Source organism: Xiphophorus hellerii, chromosome 9, assembly GCF_003331165.1.
Source record: "Xiphophorus hellerii strain 12219 chromosome 9, Xiphophorus_hellerii-4.1, whole genome shotgun sequence".
Taxonomy (NCBI): domain Eukaryota; kingdom Metazoa; phylum Chordata; class Actinopteri; order Cyprinodontiformes; family Poeciliidae; genus Xiphophorus; species Xiphophorus hellerii.
Genome location: NC_045680.1, coordinates 8007404 through 8026988, shown reverse-complemented (window position 1 = coordinate 8026988; position 19585 = coordinate 8007404). Strand labels below are relative to the sequence as shown.

Genomic DNA, 19585 nt, shown 5'->3' with positions numbered 1-19585 from the left:
GCTGACAGAAGAGAGAAGCAGGGAGAAGAAGGAGGGGGAAGAGGAGGAGGAGGAGGAGGAGGAGGAAGAGAAGGAGGAGAAAGGAGGTGGGGGTAGAAACTTTTATCGCTGTGCTCTTTTCCACAGGTTCATTTCGTCCCCCATTGGATGATGGAGCACACTGGATTCGGGGTGGAGCAGCTGGAGGAGCCAAAAGGGAAGGAAAAATGTAAGGCGTAAAGAAAAAAAAAGGAAAAAGTTCCTCGCTGTGTCAGACTCATGCTCCTCCAGCTTTCTTAGTTTCCCAAATGCTCCGTGCTGCAGCGTGACCGTCCGCTCTGTCCGCGTCACCGTGGCGAGCTGCGGCTTGAAGGACTTACATACAGAAAAAAAGAAAAAAAACAAATAGGAAGGACAGAGAACCGAAAGAGAGCAGCCTAGAGGCTGAAGTTGTGACACGTTCTGCGGGGAAGAGTTTTGGAGAGGCAGGATGCAGGCGCGCTACTCCGTCTCCAGTCCCAACTCTCTGGGAGTCGTTCCCTACATCAGCAGTGACCAGAACTACTACCGACCCGGCAGCGGATACACCGGGATGCCCGCGCCCATGAGCATGTACTCACATGCCGCCCACGAGCAGTACCAGGCCGGCATGGCCCGCGCGTACGGACCGTACACCCCGCAGCACCAGCCGAAGGACATGGTAAAGCCTCCTTACAGCTACATCGCCCTCATCACCATGGCGATCCAGAACTCCCCGGAGAAGAAGATCACCCTAAACGGGATTTATCAGTTCATCATGGAGCGGTTCCCCTTCTATCGGGACAACAAGCAGGGCTGGCAGAACAGCATCCGGCACAACCTGTCCCTCAACGAGTGCTTTGTCAAAGTGCCCCGGGACGACAAGAAGCCCGGGAAGGGCAGCTACTGGACCCTGGACCCGGACTCCTACAATATGTTTGAAAACGGGAGCTTCCTGCGGCGCCGCAGGAGGTTCAAAAAGAAGGACGTGCAGAGGGAGAAGGATGAGCGGGACAGGCAGGGGAAGGATCCATCTGCGCGGCCCGCAGGTCGGGAGCAGGACCCGGCGATGCAGGGCGCTCAGCCGGTGCGCATCCAGGACATTAAGACTGAGAACGGAACGTCGTCGCCTCCGCAGGCCGCGTCACCCACCCTGGGCGCGGTGCCTAAAATTGAAAGCCCGGACAGCAGCAGCAGCAGCAGCATGTCAACTGGCAGCCCGCACAGCGTCCCCTCCACCCGGTCTCTGAGCATGGAGGCAGCCGAGCACCACCACCACAGCCACGGCCAGGCCCCGGCGCAGGGCTTCAGCGTGGACAACATCATCACCTCATTGCGGGGCTCCCCGCAGGCCGAGCTCTCTCCGCCTCTCATCGCCTCCTCTCGGACAGGTATCACCCCGTCACTGTCGCTCAACTACTCCCCCAACCAGACCCCCGCATACAGCTCCGCCACCTGCAACCAGAGCGCCATCTCCTCCAGCTCCAACGCCACCTATCACTGCAACATGCAGGCCATGAGCCTGTACGCCGGGGACCGCTCGTCCGGGGGGCCCCTGGCAACTTCCACCACGGTGGAGGAGGCTCTGCCCGACTATTGCATCACTACGACCACCGCGTCCCCTCTCGGCCAGGCGGGCCAGGAGGGCCACCACGGGCACCAGGGCCGGCTCGCGTCCTGGTACGGAGACCTGAGCCACCTGAGTCCGGCCTACCCGGCGCAGCAGCAGAACTTCCACGCTGTGCGGGAGATGTTCGAGTCCCAGCGGATCGGGCTGAACGGCTCCCCGGTGAGCGGGAATAACAGCTGTCAGATGGCCTTCCCGTCCGGCCAGTCACTCTACCGCACCTCAGGAGCGTTTGTTTATGACTGCAGCAAATTCTGAAAGCCAAAACGTCCCCTTTAAGTTAATAACTCGAGTATATATTTGCTCTATATTTTTTTTGGCTGTACTTTTACTCTGCGAGTGGACACGAGAGATTCTGAGATTTTCCTTTCTTTTGTCGTGAGCTGTGTAACACCACCGCACGTAAGTTTCCTTCCCTCTCACTTTGAGAATTGCTCCTACCACCTTTATGAATAGACTGTAAATTATAGCCTAATATAGTAATTTATTTTGGAGGAAAAGCAGGTGGTTTTATGGTGAGGACCAAACTCTTTTCCAGTTTTCTTGCTGCCTTTAAATCTGTCCCTGTTGTTGTATAGAAATTTACGGGGAAAGACTCTGTAGCCTGTACTGGCCTATTTTATTCATTCTGTAATTTGTTTAAAAAAAACTTCTGAAGGCATTGCAAGTTGTTTTGTTTAATAAAGTGACAGATATTTGAATTTAATTGGAGTGATTTATTAGCATTATGCTGTAGAAAAGGCCGTAAAACACATTCAAAGTAAAACAAAAATAAAATAAAATAAACAAAACAGAAAAACGTGTTTACAAATCGCTAAATGCAAAAATAATTATTTTCGATTCATTTAAAATGTAAATAGTTCTTTTTACAGCATGGGCAGCGAGCGTGTTAATATAGGGGATGTTTTGTACAAATACATGTTATGTGAATACTAATTAGTGAGTTTTCTTTAAACTTTGAAGAGTGTGGGACAAAGATCCTAACGCCTTACGTAGCTGTTTTTACACTAAAAGATAATTTTCTCCAAAAACTTTCCCTCAGCTACAATTACCTCCTGTTCACCCCAACATGAGGTGAACTCTGCAGCCCTCCCCTCCCCTCCTTCCCCGCCATTGGTCTCACCTGTAGGCCGTGTATTTTCAGTGTGTGAGCGTAAACACCGGAGGTAAACAAACTCACGTGTGGCATCAGTGCGGTCTGAGCTCAGTCAGAGGCCTTGTCAGCAAAACAAATCAGTCGAGTCACAAAGCGCACATCAGGCTTCTGTCTGGCTTCTGTTTCATAACGATGGGAGCGTTTGGATGCAGAAGAATAAAAAAAAAAAAAAATACGGTCGCAGCTGCATTTGTTTTGGACGTCTTCGGGTGGAGAGATTTTTCTCTCTTTTTTTTTTTTGCTGCAGGTCTAGACCCTAAATGTCCCTGCTGACGCATGATGAGTGCGCTCTGATGGATGAGATATCTGGCCGTAGGGACGAGCTACAGGCCAGTCTGCTCTGCATTCAGACAGCGGCAGGCAGCGGTGGCTGATTGGAATATGGCAGCTGTCAGATGTTTATTTTTCTTTTCTTTTTTTTTGTTTTACTACTTCCTTAATTACCCCCCACCGGCACCCCCAGTTGAAAAAACATAGAGCTTCAAAGAAAGAGACAGAGATAGCAATAGTAATACTAATACTACTAATAATACATGTATTTCGAGCATCTTTAAATTGATTTTTAAAACCAGAAAAAAAAATCCCATTGGGAGTATCTATTTCTATTTCAGTATCGAGACAGGACATTATTATAACTAATCATTTTAAAATTACTTACAAGGGGACACATTATAAACCGGCATAAGACAACAGCAACAGCATTAATTAATGTTAATGCAATTGGTGACGTTATCCAAAAATACGTTCGTTAAAAATAGTCATATGTTGCAAACAATTGCTAAAAAATATTAACAAAAATAATAACAGTGGAAATAATAATTTAACAAAAATCACCTTAGGCCAATTATACAACTGCTATTAATATTAATAATAATAATGAGACAAATCATCATCAGAGAAATTACGTCACAATAATCTTAGATGCTACTGACGGGGACTCATAATGGAATTTATTAAAACATACATTATATTCTGGCCAATAACAGTAATAATGGTAATTTCCAGATTAAATCCTTTATTTGTTTAATGTATTTGCAGTTACTCTGCAGCCTGCAGGCACAGACAGGGGTGACTGGGATTTCAACAAGAGTGTGTGTTATGTGTTAGAAGGTAATTGTGTGTGTGTTTCCTCGGCTGAATAAGCTGCAGTGAAAGCTGACAGTCGGTTTGAGGCCTGTGTGGTTGTGACTCTGCTGTAAAACAATAAATGAGAGTAATTTCCAGCGCACAATCTCTCCCCTGAGGCCACAGTAGGATGAGTCAGGATCACCGGAGCTGTAACGCAAACAGCGCGTTGTTTGGCTTCACCGCGACACTTTCCACAAAGAGAGGGGGTGGTAACGGGCTCAAATGTAACATGCATTTCTTTTTCTTCTAACTCCCCAATATAACGCGTATTGTGTGCATAAAGGTGCTCCAATGATGCCGAAAAGCGCTTTTTTCCCCCGTTCCCAAACAAACGTCCTTGTGATTGATGCGGCTCTCCTGAGCAGGAAGGGAAACCCAGGCAATCCGGGCGAATCGTTTTTCATCCTGAGGACAAGACAGGGGGGTGATGGAGGTCAGTGGAGAGGATGTCAACAATGCACTTTAGGAAAGGACGGTGAGAAGCCTGTCACTGCCTTATCTTAAAGCACCTTCTCTGGACTCGTGTTGTTGTCGGTGCGGCTGTGCAGGCCTGCAGCGCATAAAACCCCTGAAGACTTCCAGAGCAGGGAACCTTTCTGCTTCCAAGCCGCTTTCGTAACGCGCGTTGTGACATCCAGAAGGATTTATAAAGACATTAACGAGCCGTGTTGGGTTGGAGGTGTTACTTAAAAAAAAGAAAAAAAAAGAAAGAAAGAAAAAAAAAAACCAAATCTTGGACCACTTACTTCAAGGCTTCAGGCGTACATAGGTGTGTTTCAATGGCTTCAATTGCGTGTCGTCGAATTCTGAGTTTAAGGATCAGCGCGCAAAGCCACAATTACACAAAGGTTCTCTGCAGAGAAACCAAATAAGACATTTATTTAAGTTCTTGCAGATTTTAGGTGGGATCTATCAGGAAGTAAAGCTGTAGAAATAAAAGTTACTTTTCCGGGAAATGTTTCTTTTTGATTGGGTTGACTATAATTTTTACTTTACCACCCACAGCACAACTTAATGTTGCGAAAATTTTAAAGGCAACACAACCTTTATATATATATATATATATATATATATATATATATTTTACTGCAATAAGAGGCCAAACATTAATAGCTATGAACCTAATTATTGATGCAATTTCTGAGTGTTTAATGTCCAAATTTAGATTAAAAAAAATAAAATATGGAAAATATTTGTAAAACCATTAAATTAGACCCAAAATCCTGCTAATGTCTCACTTTAAAAACATATCGACCGCATGTAATGACATATGCGGTCGATTTAAACGCGTAATTGCGTGGCTGCTTGAAGACTCAGGTGTGTTCTGAAACCAGCCGTCTGAGTCTCTGGGAACAGAGGCAAATATGCAGCAGAAGCAGCAGCACATCGGCCCTTTCTGCATTTAATTCTGCAGGATTGTCACACAAACAAACTTTATTCTGTTGGATTTCTTGACACTGTGAAGGAATCCCACTGAGAGCAAACTTCGACCTGCTTCATATATCGGACCAGTTTAATACCTCAGAGGAGTGGGCCCTAAAAGGTTCAATGTGTGTCGGATTAAACTCTGGTGTTTTGTTTTACGTCTCATTTTTAGCCGAGCGTCGCGTTCGGCCGTTTAGAGGAGATTTAAAATGGATTTAATTCAGCTTTAGCTGAATTTGGGGTAAATTAATTTGAGCTTGGTGCATTAATTAAACACTTCAATTATCACGCGGGTATAATAGTGCATTTCACACTGTGTACAAAAAAAAATATATCATCTCTATAGAGCATTGCAAGTGAAAATAAAATTACAGCCTATTGCAGATAATCGCCGCATTGCTTATCTATCAGTAGAGCGCTAGAGGTAAACAAAAGCTCAGTCTGCGCATGTGTACCTGAGAGCTGATGTTTGGGAGGGGTTGGATGGAAGGGGGAAAATCTATTTACACGCAGTTTTACCGCTTAGACTTTTCTTTAAAGGCTTCAATCTTTGAAAACTCCGAAGAAATTAAATTCCTTTAATCTTCCAAAACTTTTATTTAGCTGTCTGGACGCTTTCATTTGTTCCTCCTCCAGCTCCAAAGCTCAGTCAGCTGCCGTTTCTTTGTGCGCCAACAGTAGACCTGATCACAGGACTTTGCTTTAATTGTTGTTGAGGGATACATGGTGCACCTGTGTGAGGCCACTAGCTGTGTGTGCGTGCGTGTGTGTGTGTTGAGGTTACAGGGGCCCAAAACAACGCCAGGGCCACATCTGTTTCCTATTCGGGCTCCGCACAGACGCAGCGACGTTCTGGACGATCACAGGGAGAACTTGAGACGTGTTGGAGGTGTTGTCCCGCAAACAGACAGAGGGGGTTTGTGAGGTGGTCCCCTTTCTGCTCAGAGCCGCTCTCTGACGCCTTCAGGGCTCGACTGAATGCCAAACCTTCCTCCAGCTGAACTGCAGGCAGCAGTGTGGAGAAAAGAAACAGCGTTTAATCCAGTAAAGGGGCAGATTTTCTAAATTAGGGGCAGATTTTCTAAATTATTCGCTTCGCATTTCGCTTCGAAACAATTTAGTATTTTTAAAGCCACTTACTTTCAATTAATTGTTTTACTAAATAATCTCGCCTGCAGGAAAATGTATTCAGGGATTTAAAAAAAAAAAAGAAAAAGAAAAATCAACGTAAAGTAGCATAAAAACATAGTGAAAAGCAGCGCATTTTGAACTTTGAAAATTAAATATTTTCTAAATTTTGTTCCTTGAGTCACTTTTATAAAATAAATTTACATATATAAATAAAAAACCGCAAATAGCTTCCCTATTATTGGTCAGTAGAAAGGTTCTTCTAGTCCTTAATGTTACAAAAAGAGGCAAGAAATATCACATTTATTAGCGACAACTCCAACTCATATGACAATATATATTTTAAATGCTCAGACGGACGTTTGTGGAATCTACCTGCAACTTCGTCAATTCAGAATTCGTGCAAATATGCCACAATCCCATTGATAGAATCAGGACCAGGGACTTCATAGGTGAGGACAGAAAACCGCCTGAGAGCGGAACTCTGGCAAACCGAGAAATTCGCGCTTTCTTCCAAATAAGAGCGCCGGCAAAAAAGAAAACCTGGAAGATGAGAGGAAGCAGAGATGACACAAAGGAAGTGTTTGCAGAACCGGAAGACGAGAAATAAATAATTACTGTTTCATTTCTTATATTTCCACTCAGTAAACAAAAATGATAGAAAAAGACAAATGCACATAATTTTCTATATATTTTATTACCCCCCCTCATAGCCCTTCGTCATCATTAAGTAAAAAAAAAAACCCAAACAAACAAACAAAAAAACATGTTACAAGAATGGCACCCACTGAAGCAAAAATCTCATTAACATATGAGTCAAAAATAATATCTAACTTGATTCGTTCTTATATTTTTTTGGTCATCTTTTAAAAAAGCGCCCAAATCAAACCTTTAAATTAACCACACTACAAAGGGAAAAGACACATAAAATCTTAAAATTTGCCTCTCACATAAAACCCTACATAATCAGTGTTTGAATTTAAATAAACAAAACAACCTAATATGTCAATCTGACACAGTACCAAAAAGACAGAAAGGCAACAACCGGCTCTTGATGAGAAAACAAAAGAACAACAGTAACTTCATTTAGAGAAGGAGAGATAAAAACTGGCTCTGCGGCTGTTGGATTCAGCGTAGAACCAAGGAGTGCTAAAACACCTCCATCCTGTCCTGCTTTCAGGCATTTGGATTTTCCCTCATGAGTTTGATGTCAGATTCCAGCATCTCCTTCACCAGCTCCTGCAGAGACACCAGATTTTCACAGGAAATAGTTAATGAGTCAAATGGAAACAAATCTCTTAAGAAATATTTGTATTTGTTTGACTGGAGCGGGTTTGATTCCAGGGCCTGAAATGAACGAGGATCCCAACTCTCTGTGACAAGCAGTGAGGAGGATCGTTTAGTTTAACAACATGTAGCAGCAGGTATGCTTAAAAAGAGCAGGAGCTGAGAAACGCTCACCGAGTCCTCTGAACTTTTTATAAAAGTTGACAAGACAGAAGAGAAAAAAAAAAAACTGTTATTAGTGTTATTTTAGCTGAAGCCAATTTATTCTTACGTAATTATTATTTTTTTTGCTTGAGCAGAACTTGTGATCAGCTGAAAACAATTATATGTTTTTACTGTGTTCTTTGAACAAAATTGCCTCTTCAAATTAGCAAAACCAAACTTACGTTAGAGTGAGATGAAATTTTCAAGTTTTTATGAAAAGAAATGAAAACATATTATTAAATATTGTACTTTCTGATATAAAACGGAATTTAGCTGAGAGAATGAAATAGATGAAAACTATTTTACTGTATTTATAGTTTCTTATACAATTTTGCTCATTTTGGACGCCAGATGAATAAAAACATTCAGTATTTTTTTTCTGAGATACTAGTACCATTTTATTAGATTAGCTACAACTACAAAGTATTTATGCTGTTGGGTTTAAAATAAAATTTTTTGTTAGTCATTTTTAGGCCTCTTATTGCCTGTTTAAGTATACCAAATGCACTCCATAATGTGTGGATTCAGTATAAATATATTTTAAATGTTTATTGAATTCTCAATAACTCAGACAAAATCTAACTGCCAGCTAAAATCTGTTCTGAATTTGGTAGTGAGTATTTTTTTTAAATTTTCTATCCACAAACATTACATTTATTAAACTTTTTTTTTGATATCTATAAATGTGTTTTTCATTAAGTGTTGCATTGGTGTGAAGCAAATGATTAGGACTCACCTCAAAAGTAACCTGCGGTTTCCAGCCCAGCTTCTGATATGCCTTGGTGCTGTCGCCTTGCAGGAAGTCCTGAGAGAAAGGAAGGAGAGTAAGGGAAGAGGAGAAAGGAAGGGAAAGAGAAAGAGGGAGAAAGAAAAACAAATCATGTGTCATGTCTGATCTGATGGCTGGGAGCAAGCAGGGGAATCCTGCTGACATGAAGACGCTCTGAATTCAGCTTCAAAACTTCCAACGGGACAAATAAGTTGGAGGGTAATGATTTGTTTCGCCATTTTTTTTTTTATGTTTTCTTTCCATATTCATACACACGTTAACACAGACACACACTATCTCCTCTCGTGGGGGGAAAAGCAGGTCACAGAGTCTCGCTGGCCATCAATCCCCCCTCCCGGCTCCCCACCTCGGATCTGTCCAGACGGCCCTCGTCGGTGCCAAAGCATGATGAATTGTGGGACTCTGGTGGTGTAACCCCCAGCCCAGGACCCCCCACTCACCCCCTCCTTGAACCCCTAACTCATTTCCCCCCCTGTTGTGTTTTGCTCTGGGTTCAACATCCAGTTAGACCTTCCTTCAGACCACCAAAGAGTCAGAAAAAGAGCACGGAGGGGAAAAAAAACAAAAACGTTCTCCTGTACGTTGTTTTTAAAGCTCCCCACTTTTCGCTGACTCCCTCTTCAAACTCTCCCTTTTTTCATCCATCACTCCTCACTCATTTATATGAGTGTCAGAAACATTGATGGCTTACAGTTGCTTGACAAGAACAAGGCTCTTTATTTCTATTACTTTATGTTATCTAATTCTCAAGCAAAGTCAGAAACGCTAAAACTTTTTGGATATCTAATTAGTTGTATTATAACACATATATATATATATATATATATATATATATATATATAAAAAGTCAACTTTGACTCTAATGTCAATGTCAAATGTGCTGATATAGCACTTTTAAAAACGGGTTGAAACTGCACCAAGGTTCTGTACAAAGACACATAAAAACGTCTTTGCTGTGGAATAAAATGATGAAAGCAAAATAACATCGCAACAAAAAAGGTTACAGAATTAGACCTCAACTGAATGCCAACAAATAAAAATAAGTTTTAAGTGATTTAAAATGACTCAGATTTTGGGCAGATTTAGTCTGAAAAGGAAACTAATTCTAGAGAACAGGAGCAACAACAGAGAAAACCCGATCTCCTTTGCTCTTAAGTCGAGTTCGAGGGACATTTAACAGCAACTGATTATTTGATCACAAAGTTGTGGAGACAGAGCGTGGTTTCAAAAGATCATGAAGATAAGAAGGGGGCTAACCCAATTAAAACTTTAAAATCTGTCGGGAACAATAACGGAATGTCAGATGTTCATGTTCATGTTTTTCGTTCTTTTGTTTCTTTATGTATTATTTCAGTCTCTTTGATCTTAAAACACATTATTTGCAATTAATAAAAATACATAAAGAAATACATAATTATAAATTTCACAAAGAAGACCTTTGCAGGAAGAGTTGGGGTTCATAAAACAAGATCCAGAATGTTCAATGTTCTGTGCACATCTCATGTAAAGATTCAGTCTGAAGGAGGACAAACACTGATCCAAGGCCACTTAGATGAGAAACACATGGTTAATGTGTGGATGAATGAGGAAAATAAATGATCCTTAAAAAGGATTTTTGTGTTGGAAAGATATTCTGGATTTAAAAGAGCAAGAAGTACTTTTCCAAGTCAAATATTTTCATGATTTTTTAAGAGCACTGATAGTTTGGCAGCATATTAATTCATTCAAACTTTTGCACCGTCAAGCTTCAGCCAGAAGACAGAAGTCTGCATATTACATAAGCTTGAGCTATTTTCTGCAAGATCCAATCTCTTCTCAGTACTATCTGCATTTGCTTAATTTCTTACATCTTACTTAGTAAGCCCTGATGACTTATTTAAATATTTCATAATTTATAATAAGTTTCTTAAAACTCATATAAAGCAACAAAACATCATGTTGCATGACAACATATTGAGTCATTTGGAAAATTAGTAGAAAATCTAATTAAAAAAGGTCAAATATCATGTAAAACAAGACATCTTGACAGAAGTTGAGAATTTACACTGCTTGAAGCAGGAAGCTGTTCAGCAGTCAGGTGGGTCGGTTTGTGAGGATGAGGCCCCCAGCAGTTCAAAACCTTCATGAAGCAGAACGAGGAGAGTCTGACATCGCTTACATCCCTCCTGAACAAAAGGTAGAGACACACCAGCAACTCTTACCGCTTCCTTCACTGCACTCTGCAGAGTCCTCTTTTTATTTCTGACTGAGACATGATTGCTTTTATGTTTCATATATTAATCAGCACTTTGATGAAATTAAAGCTGAATCCCACTTGCTGGTGTTATCCCTAGGGCCACAGCTCTACACTCCCTCTTAATTCAGGGAGGTTAAAATTTTTCCGAGGAACGGGACGCTCCTTTAAGAAGCATGATCGGTTCACACTCATTTATGTGACGTAATATGCTCATCTTGTGTTGTGCAAGCAGTTCTCAATCCTCCGGTACACATGCATGTTAAGAAAGAGAAAAGCCAAATCTATTATACTGTAAAAAAAAAATCTATTTAAACGGAATTATATTTTTTTGAACAAATGTCATAACGATATGTGTGGTAATGTTTCACTATGTTAACATCAGAAGCAATCAAAATACAGTTTATTTTCCATTATTGCTCATGCTACAACATATTTTATACAGACAGATACTAGATGCAATAAACTACATATTCCAATAGTTGTTGGCATGCGACTAATTTTAAATAAGGGACTATTTGATCTTTGCTATTTTATAATGATTGACAATATTGAAAAGTAATATGTTGGAGCACTTTTAAAAGACCGTGTTGTGCCATTCAAGTGTGTTAACTGAGAACCGGCATATTTATATCTACATACACACACAGATTACATCTCTTTGTTTCCTCAAGTGGGCATGTGAAGTCTCTGTTTTGGGGGCTTACAAGGCAAGTTCTTTTAGCTGGACTACTACAGTGAAAAAATAAAAAAGGAACAAAATAATAAATGGAAGGCCATGTCCTTTACAGAGGTCAGGACTGAGATTCAGGAGAAGTAATTCTGTAATTCAGAGTAAATATGTAAATAAGCTTTGAGTTGTGTCCTTCAACCAACATCATAAAAGTGCGACCAAAAACTGAAAATTTGAGATTTTTCTTGTTAATCAACCTCTAATTTTCCCACAAAATGTTGGACCTTGATAAACCATCCATTATGGATGAAAAGACCAATTCAGGAGTCGGATGAGTTCAGCGAACCTAATTTCTTTCTTAGCCTTATGCGTGAAGTTAGTGTCTTGTTTAAACAGGATCAACTTGAGAGTGTAAAGCTCAAAGCTTACTGCGGCAGCTTCAACAGGTTTTATTGTGTGCTTCACTCCAACTCAGAAAAAAGGTCTTGTGTAAAGAGTATAAAATGTGAAAAGAGAGCAGCGTTGTTATCTGGATCTGGACCTCTTAAAAACGTCTTTTCTGGGTGATCTTATTACAGAGGAACGCACACGGCAGCGCTGGCATAGCTCAGCCTTTAAGAGAGCAGGGACCCACATCTCGGAGAGGCTCCACGGCGCTTAATCACACTCTTCTGATTACACACAAAGGCAAGAACACTAAACACACACAGCGGGAACAAGTACAGGCCGATTCTGACTCTGACGCACTTTGGTTTAAGATTATCCGGCCCAAGCTGAAAACCTGGTTCAGTTCCGGGTGAGCTGACTTTTTTTAATTTTTATTTTTAACTGCACCCGGTCTAAACACAGCTCAGTACAAGAAAGGCCTTTTTCCTGTTCAGTCTGTAACAGCAGGACAAACAACTCTTTCTCATGTGAGCAGCTCTGTACATTACTCACAAGCTTTTTTATTTCTGGCTCTGAAGCCATAACTGGAAACATTTTCAGACTAATTACCTACAGCAATGAGACATAATTTATCATGGATCTGAATGCAATTATAATTGGGTGACTTACTCCATAATTACATTAAATAATCCACTTGCTTCATAATTATATTGATTAGGATTTGTAATGGAGAACGTTTTGCAGCTTGGCACGGTCTCGTCACGAACACTGGTGAAACGCTGCAGACACACCTGCTGTTCGCATTTATTTGGCATCACATAAGTCACACGGACCGTGACTGTTTGCTAAAAGAAAAAGACAAGCTCTTGTTTTTTAGTATCTGTATTATGCAGAGTTGGGTCACTATTGTGTTAATTATTTACTTAGATTTTAACAAATACATTTTAATGCAATTTTTAATGTAATATTTGCTTCAAAAATAAATCTGATGGGACGCTGGAAAATACTATTGTTGTGTGCAAGTTGTGCAAAAAGGAGTTTACTCATCACCAAAGTTATTCAAACCTAAATTACCATGTCAATGCAAAACGTCAGCTACAACCTAACAGCAGCAAACACAGATGTCTCCATTAATGTTAATTTCAGCATCCACATTTCTAAGCAAATATTTTTTCATTTTTTCATAGAAGTTAAATGGATGTCTACAGACCCTGCAGTTAAATTGGTTAAAAATTTTAATCGAGTCCCACTGCTATTAAGATGTAGAAAAACAAAAAAAGCAATATGCTGGATAGAAACAGAGTTTATTGTGGCTCATTTACTTGAATATTTCTTGCCTTGCGGACGGTATTTACTTCCAAGCAGCCCGACCTTCTTGAAATTTTTTAAATGTGCTCTATAAACTCTTTATTGAGTTTATTGTCTGAAGGTATTCTGAGGTTATTCTGTAGACTCGCTACACATTAGAGCTGTTTTAATCCCAGTTACTAAATCTGAGTCATTTAGTGAATGTTGCTAAACTAAACCATGAAACTGTTATTTTGTATAACAAACAGAATATTCTCAAATATTTTTAGAAGTCTGTCACAGAAAGGCAATCCGTGTAAATGTATTACTCTAAACCTAAAAGTAAACTTTGAGATGTTGTAATGGTGGAAACCAAAAGGACACAGAGTTAGCACATGTTTGTGATATCACTATGCAATGGCTCTATCGTCAAATAAGTGAAAAAGTATCCAAAGTCCTGCAGAAAACATTGAGAACAAAACCACTTTAAAACAATGTCAGACTGCTTGGAAGCAATTTTATCAGCAGTTCTTTCAAGACCCAGATTTGACAATCAGATATCTCCCAAAAGTATCAAAAAGCATTTATTAAACTTATGCTGAGGGCAAAAAGAACTCTGATTTGTGTTATTACTAAAACCTCTAGATTAATTAATTAAATTAATTAATTACGTTCACACAACCTCAACTGGAACTGGAATCCATTCAGTTTTGCTTTTTCTGCATCACACAATGAGCAGAGCAGGACAACTGCATGGTAGGCCCTAATCCACCACGATCCAACTCAAAATGACCTAACCACAAAACTAACTGAGGAAATTGAGAGGGGTGCTGGAAACATAGAGCAGCACTGCAGCGTCGTGTTGGCCACTGCCCTGAATGTTGGTGAAATAAGCTAAACTATGTTTGACCCAAATCATGGCAGAACCTTATTTACTGCCAACCAGTGTGTATGATTTCTCTGGTGACAAGGGAGACATTTTTACGATTGAAGAACAGCCAACCAAGGCACTATTTTAATACTGTGACTTTTCCTTTTTTTCATGTTTATGAGCATAGATAATGAACAAAGGCATTCAAAAGGTCATATGTGGGGTGTTCATGGAATTTGGAGATTGTAGCATTGTATATTTCACCAAGGACATGCAGTCTGAATCTGAGATCTGTAGTAAGAATCAGTTTTATCTAAAGCTTTAGGCTATAATTTAAACTAATCTATTTTCATGCATGAAAAAATGATCAAGAACTGCACAATCAAAGGCTGAAATCGAAAAGATGCCACTACTTCCCAACCTTTCTTCAATACTATAAAGGTTCCTTCAGGTTCATTGGACCTTTGAACTACATTTGAAGTAAAGAAATGACAATCTTCACTTTTCTCAAGCTTCTTTAAAAACTAGGATTTTATTAATTCATAACAAATTAAATCAGCTCCAAAAGGTATGTATTTAATTATCAAGTCAGGTGCACAGTTATATGATGAATCAAAGGCACTGCAAAAATGCTTCTTGACTTATTTACTATAGTCACATTGGAGCTAAACACCATCATAATCTTTTAATTATAGACATATGCTTCTTAAAAATGTATCTTCATCTTCAAGGTGAGAAGAATCCATTCAATCCAGAACAAAATATATAACAAGACTGCACTGATTTATTTTTCACTTGTGATTTTTCTTTGAAACAGTCAGAAACATGACATGTCTGATTGACAGGCCTGTTTGGCTTTTTTCCAGCTGGGGCTCCCATCGGTCTGCTCATTAGCTCTTCTCCTTGAAAACAAGTGATTTTGAAGTTTCAATGTGTATCTAGAAAGACTACCAGCTATTTGTGTGCCACACAAAAGCAATGAGAATAGAGGTAAAATGATTAAAATGGAATTTAATCAATTATAACCTTTCCATGTAACAAGGTGTTCAGCATAAGGTTTCTTGGGGTTTGTATATTTCTTGGATTCAACTGTTACAAAAAAAAAAAAAATCAGATGAATTACTTTTAAAAGGTTCCTAAGCATGCTTTAGTAGACACAGCTGCCCTGGGGCAGGCGGACAGAAACAAGGCTGCCATGCCCGGGCGCCACCAGGTCTTCTGACCACCACCAGCAGCAGGCAAAGTGGGTGAAGTGTCTTGGTCAAGGACACTGCTGAGACAGAGGTGGGGTTTGATTGGGCAACCCACCGGTTCGACGACAAACTTCTACCACAATTGCCATCATTGTCCCACAGAAAGCTGTGTTCAGAGTCCAACCAGTCAACCTATTTATTTTGCATTTCACGTTGCAAAAACTGTTTAATTTCTTTGCAATTAGGAACGCATACAAGTTTGCTGCAGAAACCCAAAGTCAGAGTAACTGCTTGTTTGATTTTTAAGGAGAATTAACAAAAAGGGAGCTTTCAGTTTTTCAGGTATTTGTTTTTCATGCTTATAAGTTACAGGTAAAGTTAAAAGAGAACAATAAATAAAAAACACGAGTTACATAAGAAAGAACAACAGAAGCAGCAGCTGTATCCTGTTTTATAGTCCTCATTCCTGTCAGCTGCATTGACAAACCACTGAATTCTCCATCTGAGCTTAGCATCTGTTGAAATCAGACTCCTGTCCACTAAGTCTGGCTGCTTAGCACACAACCACACAGTTCAGCATCCAGGAAGTTAATCCTGCATCTGGTGTTTGTCAGGCAGGATTTCTACAGGTGACAGACAGTCTCTTTGACGCAAACCTGCCTACGGAGAGTTGCATTGTGAAAGAAAAGCCGACTCTGAGCTGCTAACGAGAGCATTCTGCGGCCGACTGAACCCTCCTCAAACAGAGCATGTAGCGAATAATTCAACATGAACCACTAACAGATGCGGGCACAATATAATCTTCATATGGATCCAATTTGGAACCAAACCCAACGTTTAGGTGCATCCTGTTTAAAGCTGCCAGCAACTGAAAATATGGAGAAGTGATGGTAGCGAAAACTGGGGGACAAAAGCTGAAAATGAGCAGTTAAATGAAAAGGGGCCGGAGTACGGGGGGATTAATGTGGGAGCATTTTTCTCATTTTAAAAGATTAAATGTCAATAAACCTATAAATAATCCTTATGTAAGACTAAAATTAGGCTAAAGAGTGAGTGTTCATGACTATCAGGTAGAGTTGGACAAAAATATGCGTTTTGTTTTAAAAACATCAGCATGAACATTCTGCAATGAGTTGCATATTCTCCGGTGCATGATTGGGTTTTCTCTGGGTACCCTGGCTTCAACAGTCCAAACACATTCTGGCTAAACTGTCTTTATATATGAGAGATCAATTTTTTATTTATTTATTTTTTGCCAGGATTTGTAGAGTTTTCTAAAAATTCAGAAAAAAATTAGACTTGGTGTTTAAAAGAAGCACAAATTTGGGAAACTCCAAAACATAAGACCAATTTTTATACTCAATAAAAGCAAATCTTTTTCATCTCAAGCTGCAAGTATGCATCTTACCCATTTCCCATATCTCTTTGCTTTAAGGTTCCCTGATAAGATCAATTCCAATAAAGAGAAGAAGCCATAAAAAATCCACAGAAATGTGGAGGTGAGAGACAAATGGAGAGCGATCATGGTCCATAAAGCACAGAAGCAGTAAAAAGGCCCTTAGAGCAGGCATTTAACGCAAAGGAATTCTGGTATCACTGCAAGGCCTTTCAATAAATCAGAGCTCACAGGGGCTGACCTCAGAACGTATCGGGGCACACACACACACAAACATGTCACATGTGTGAACACCCCCACACACATGCACACACTACAGTAATTACAACTGCACATCCCTATAGGTGGGAAAACGTCCATGAACTGCAGTTATTTTTCCTTCTTACTGCAAGTCTTCCTACTTATGGAGACAGATCAAAGATTCTGCAGAAAGCAACCCTTTCTTCTGCCTCTCTCTGAGGGCTCCATGCTGGGAGACTGAATGATGTGGTTTTGGAAGTCCAGTGATGTCTCTGGTATTTGTACAGTAGTGGACTTGAGGCTGGAAATACACAGACTTCAAAAGAAATCAGATAAAGAACACTGTGAGAGTCTAAAGCCCACGGTCACTGCGTGTCCCTCTGCAGACACAGATGTTCGAAACAGGCCCACTAGTTCCCATCTTTGACCTTGCTTTGACACGGATGGAAGACCTCAACCCCGCTTCTGCGATTTTCATAACCGCAATGAAAAAAAAAATCTCCGGCACAAATAAGGAGGTAAAGGCGTAACAAAGAGGAATAGAAAATTCGATGGTAAGCAAAAACATGGCAGTCAGAGTTTTCTCTGTGCCAACAGGTGTGTGAGCCAATACCTGTGTGTAGGCAGGGACGCACTCCCAGCCAACAGAGAGGATCTCATCGCTTTGTGGCTGCTTGAATATACAGTCACAAATCTGTCACTGGTCAATTTCTAACACACCTCCGCCTGCATCGACTCAACTTATCACTTCCTTTACGGCACAAAAGGCCCTCAGTTTCAGCTGGAAGGAAGTGAGGACTGAGGGAGAGGGAGATCTGAAACCAGAGACTGATGTGCTAAAGCACAGTGGATTTGTTTTAAATAACATTTAAGAATTTTTATATGTTTCTTCTCTGCTTCATATACCATCGCAATTAATCAAGATTAAGTGAAATCATTAATTTAGGTCTCCTAATATGTGTAAACTGCAATTAAGTCTGTAAGTATTATGACTTGTTAATTTAAGATGTCTTTATATACAAAAAAACACAACAAAAACATAAGGTTTAATATGCAAAAATGCCATACATCTTAATACCTTTTCACATATTAATAGTGGTGTTACTGAGCTGCTATTGTGGGTATTTGTGGAAGTCTGTATTTAGTGACACAAATGGTAAAAGGTGTGTAAAAAGTAGAGGTGGGACTCAATTAAAATTTTTAAGCGATTTAATAGCAGGGTTTGTATTTATTAATTGCAAGTTAACACATTTTATCAAAAACTATAGAAACAAAATAGTTTGTATAGTGAAGCAACATTTTCAATTCAAAAATCTATTTCACTGCTAAATTGTTGAACAGACATGTGAGCTCGACAACAAATACACTTATTGTTTTTAATATGTTATTGCGGTTATTCAACCATAAGAATAATGCAAAGTGCTATTATAAGCGATTAAGCTTTCAGGTGTTCCAGGAATCCCTGAGCATTTATTTAATTTCTTTGAATAAAGTATTTATTTAGAAATGTGGACTGTCGACGCTGACTTTAGCGTCTGTCTGTGCTGCCGCAACATGTTTTGCATTGAGATGGTATTTTAAGCTTAAATAGCTTCGAAGATAAGCCGACTTCTTTTTTGCACAACTTTTACACAAAACTGTAGTCTTTTTCAATGTCTTATCAGATGAAATTTTGAAGCAAAAATTAACCCAGAGAAAAGGTTTTAATCTTGGGACTTTTGAATGTAAAAATTGCTTTATTTTTTTAAGATGTTCAAATCTATGTAATTTCAATGTCATTTATTATAATGACATTATTTTATACTGAAATTGAGTTTATTTATTCAGCAGGGGAAATCCTATGTTAAAGACGCATTCTTATGTAAAAACTGTATACGTGAAGCACATGTCACAGATTAAAATTACATAGCTGCACGAATCACAGCTATTTATTCTTCATACGCCACAGAATCACATTCTCCACTATGCTTCACTGTGGACATGAGGTGGGTCTGTTTCACACCAGACACACCTTGAGACTTTGTTGTGTGCATTTTTTGACATATATTTTCTTTTTCCAGACATACCTCCCACACAGCTTAGCTATACTTGTGCCCAGCCTTGTTGTTTTAATTCCAATTGTTGTAAACATTTAATTACTGCTCTAAGTGATATGGACAAGCTTAGTTAAGAAGCAGTTTTCTTGCAGCCATTTCCTGAGCTATGAAGATCAACGAACATCTGCCTTACTTGAATGGCATGTTCTCTTGTCTTTCCCAGTTGTCAAGATTCGTTAAGATGAATGGACCTTGTAATGTTTAAACCCCAGTAAAAGAAGAAGTCATAAATTATTAAAGGTCCTAAGCTCAGAAACTCAGAAAACAACATATATACAAAACAGCTTCAACAGTTCAACTGTTAGGGGTGCCAAAAAAAATGTAGTAGAAGTGATTTTGTTAAATGCAATTAAATCTCCTTATTTCTTAATGTGTGATAATTTAATTGTAAAATATAATTTTTATTTTAACAAATTTCAGTTTTGACCTAATTGATATCATTGTGCACAGAAAGCATTTCATCTTAT

General features: G+C 39.6%; 2 protein-coding genes across 2 annotated transcripts in view; one reads left to right on the top strand and one right to left on the bottom strand.

Annotated features, from left to right (window-relative positions):
- Window positions 1-119: 119 nt before the first annotated feature.
- Window positions 120-2330, top strand: foxc1b (forkhead box C1b). Its single transcript, XM_032573071.1, has one exon. It carries the CDS (start codon window positions 470-472, stop codon window positions 1880-1882), a length of 1413 nt encoding a protein of 470 aa, XP_032428962.1. The 5' UTR covers window positions 120-469; the 3' UTR covers window positions 1883-2330.
- A 4809-nt stretch (window positions 2331-7139) lies between these two features.
- Window positions 7140-19585, bottom strand: part of gmds (GDP-mannose 4,6-dehydratase) — a 178955-nt gene continuing 166509 nt past the window's right edge. The window contains exons 10-11 of the mRNA XM_032572964.1: window positions 8689-8757; window positions 7140-7700 (exon numbers count right to left, since the gene is read on the bottom strand). Of these exons, the coding sequence (XP_032428855.1) occupies window positions 7638-7700; window positions 8689-8757 (132 nt within the window). The 3' untranslated portion in view covers window positions 7140-7637. The remainder of the gene's footprint in view (window positions 7701-8688; window positions 8758-19585) is intronic.

Excerpts from the sequence above, each read along its gene's own strand:
- foxc1b (XM_032573071.1), top strand. The coding sequence starts at position 470 with ATGCAGGCGCGCTACTCCGTCTCCAGTCCCAACTCTCTGGGAGTCGTT.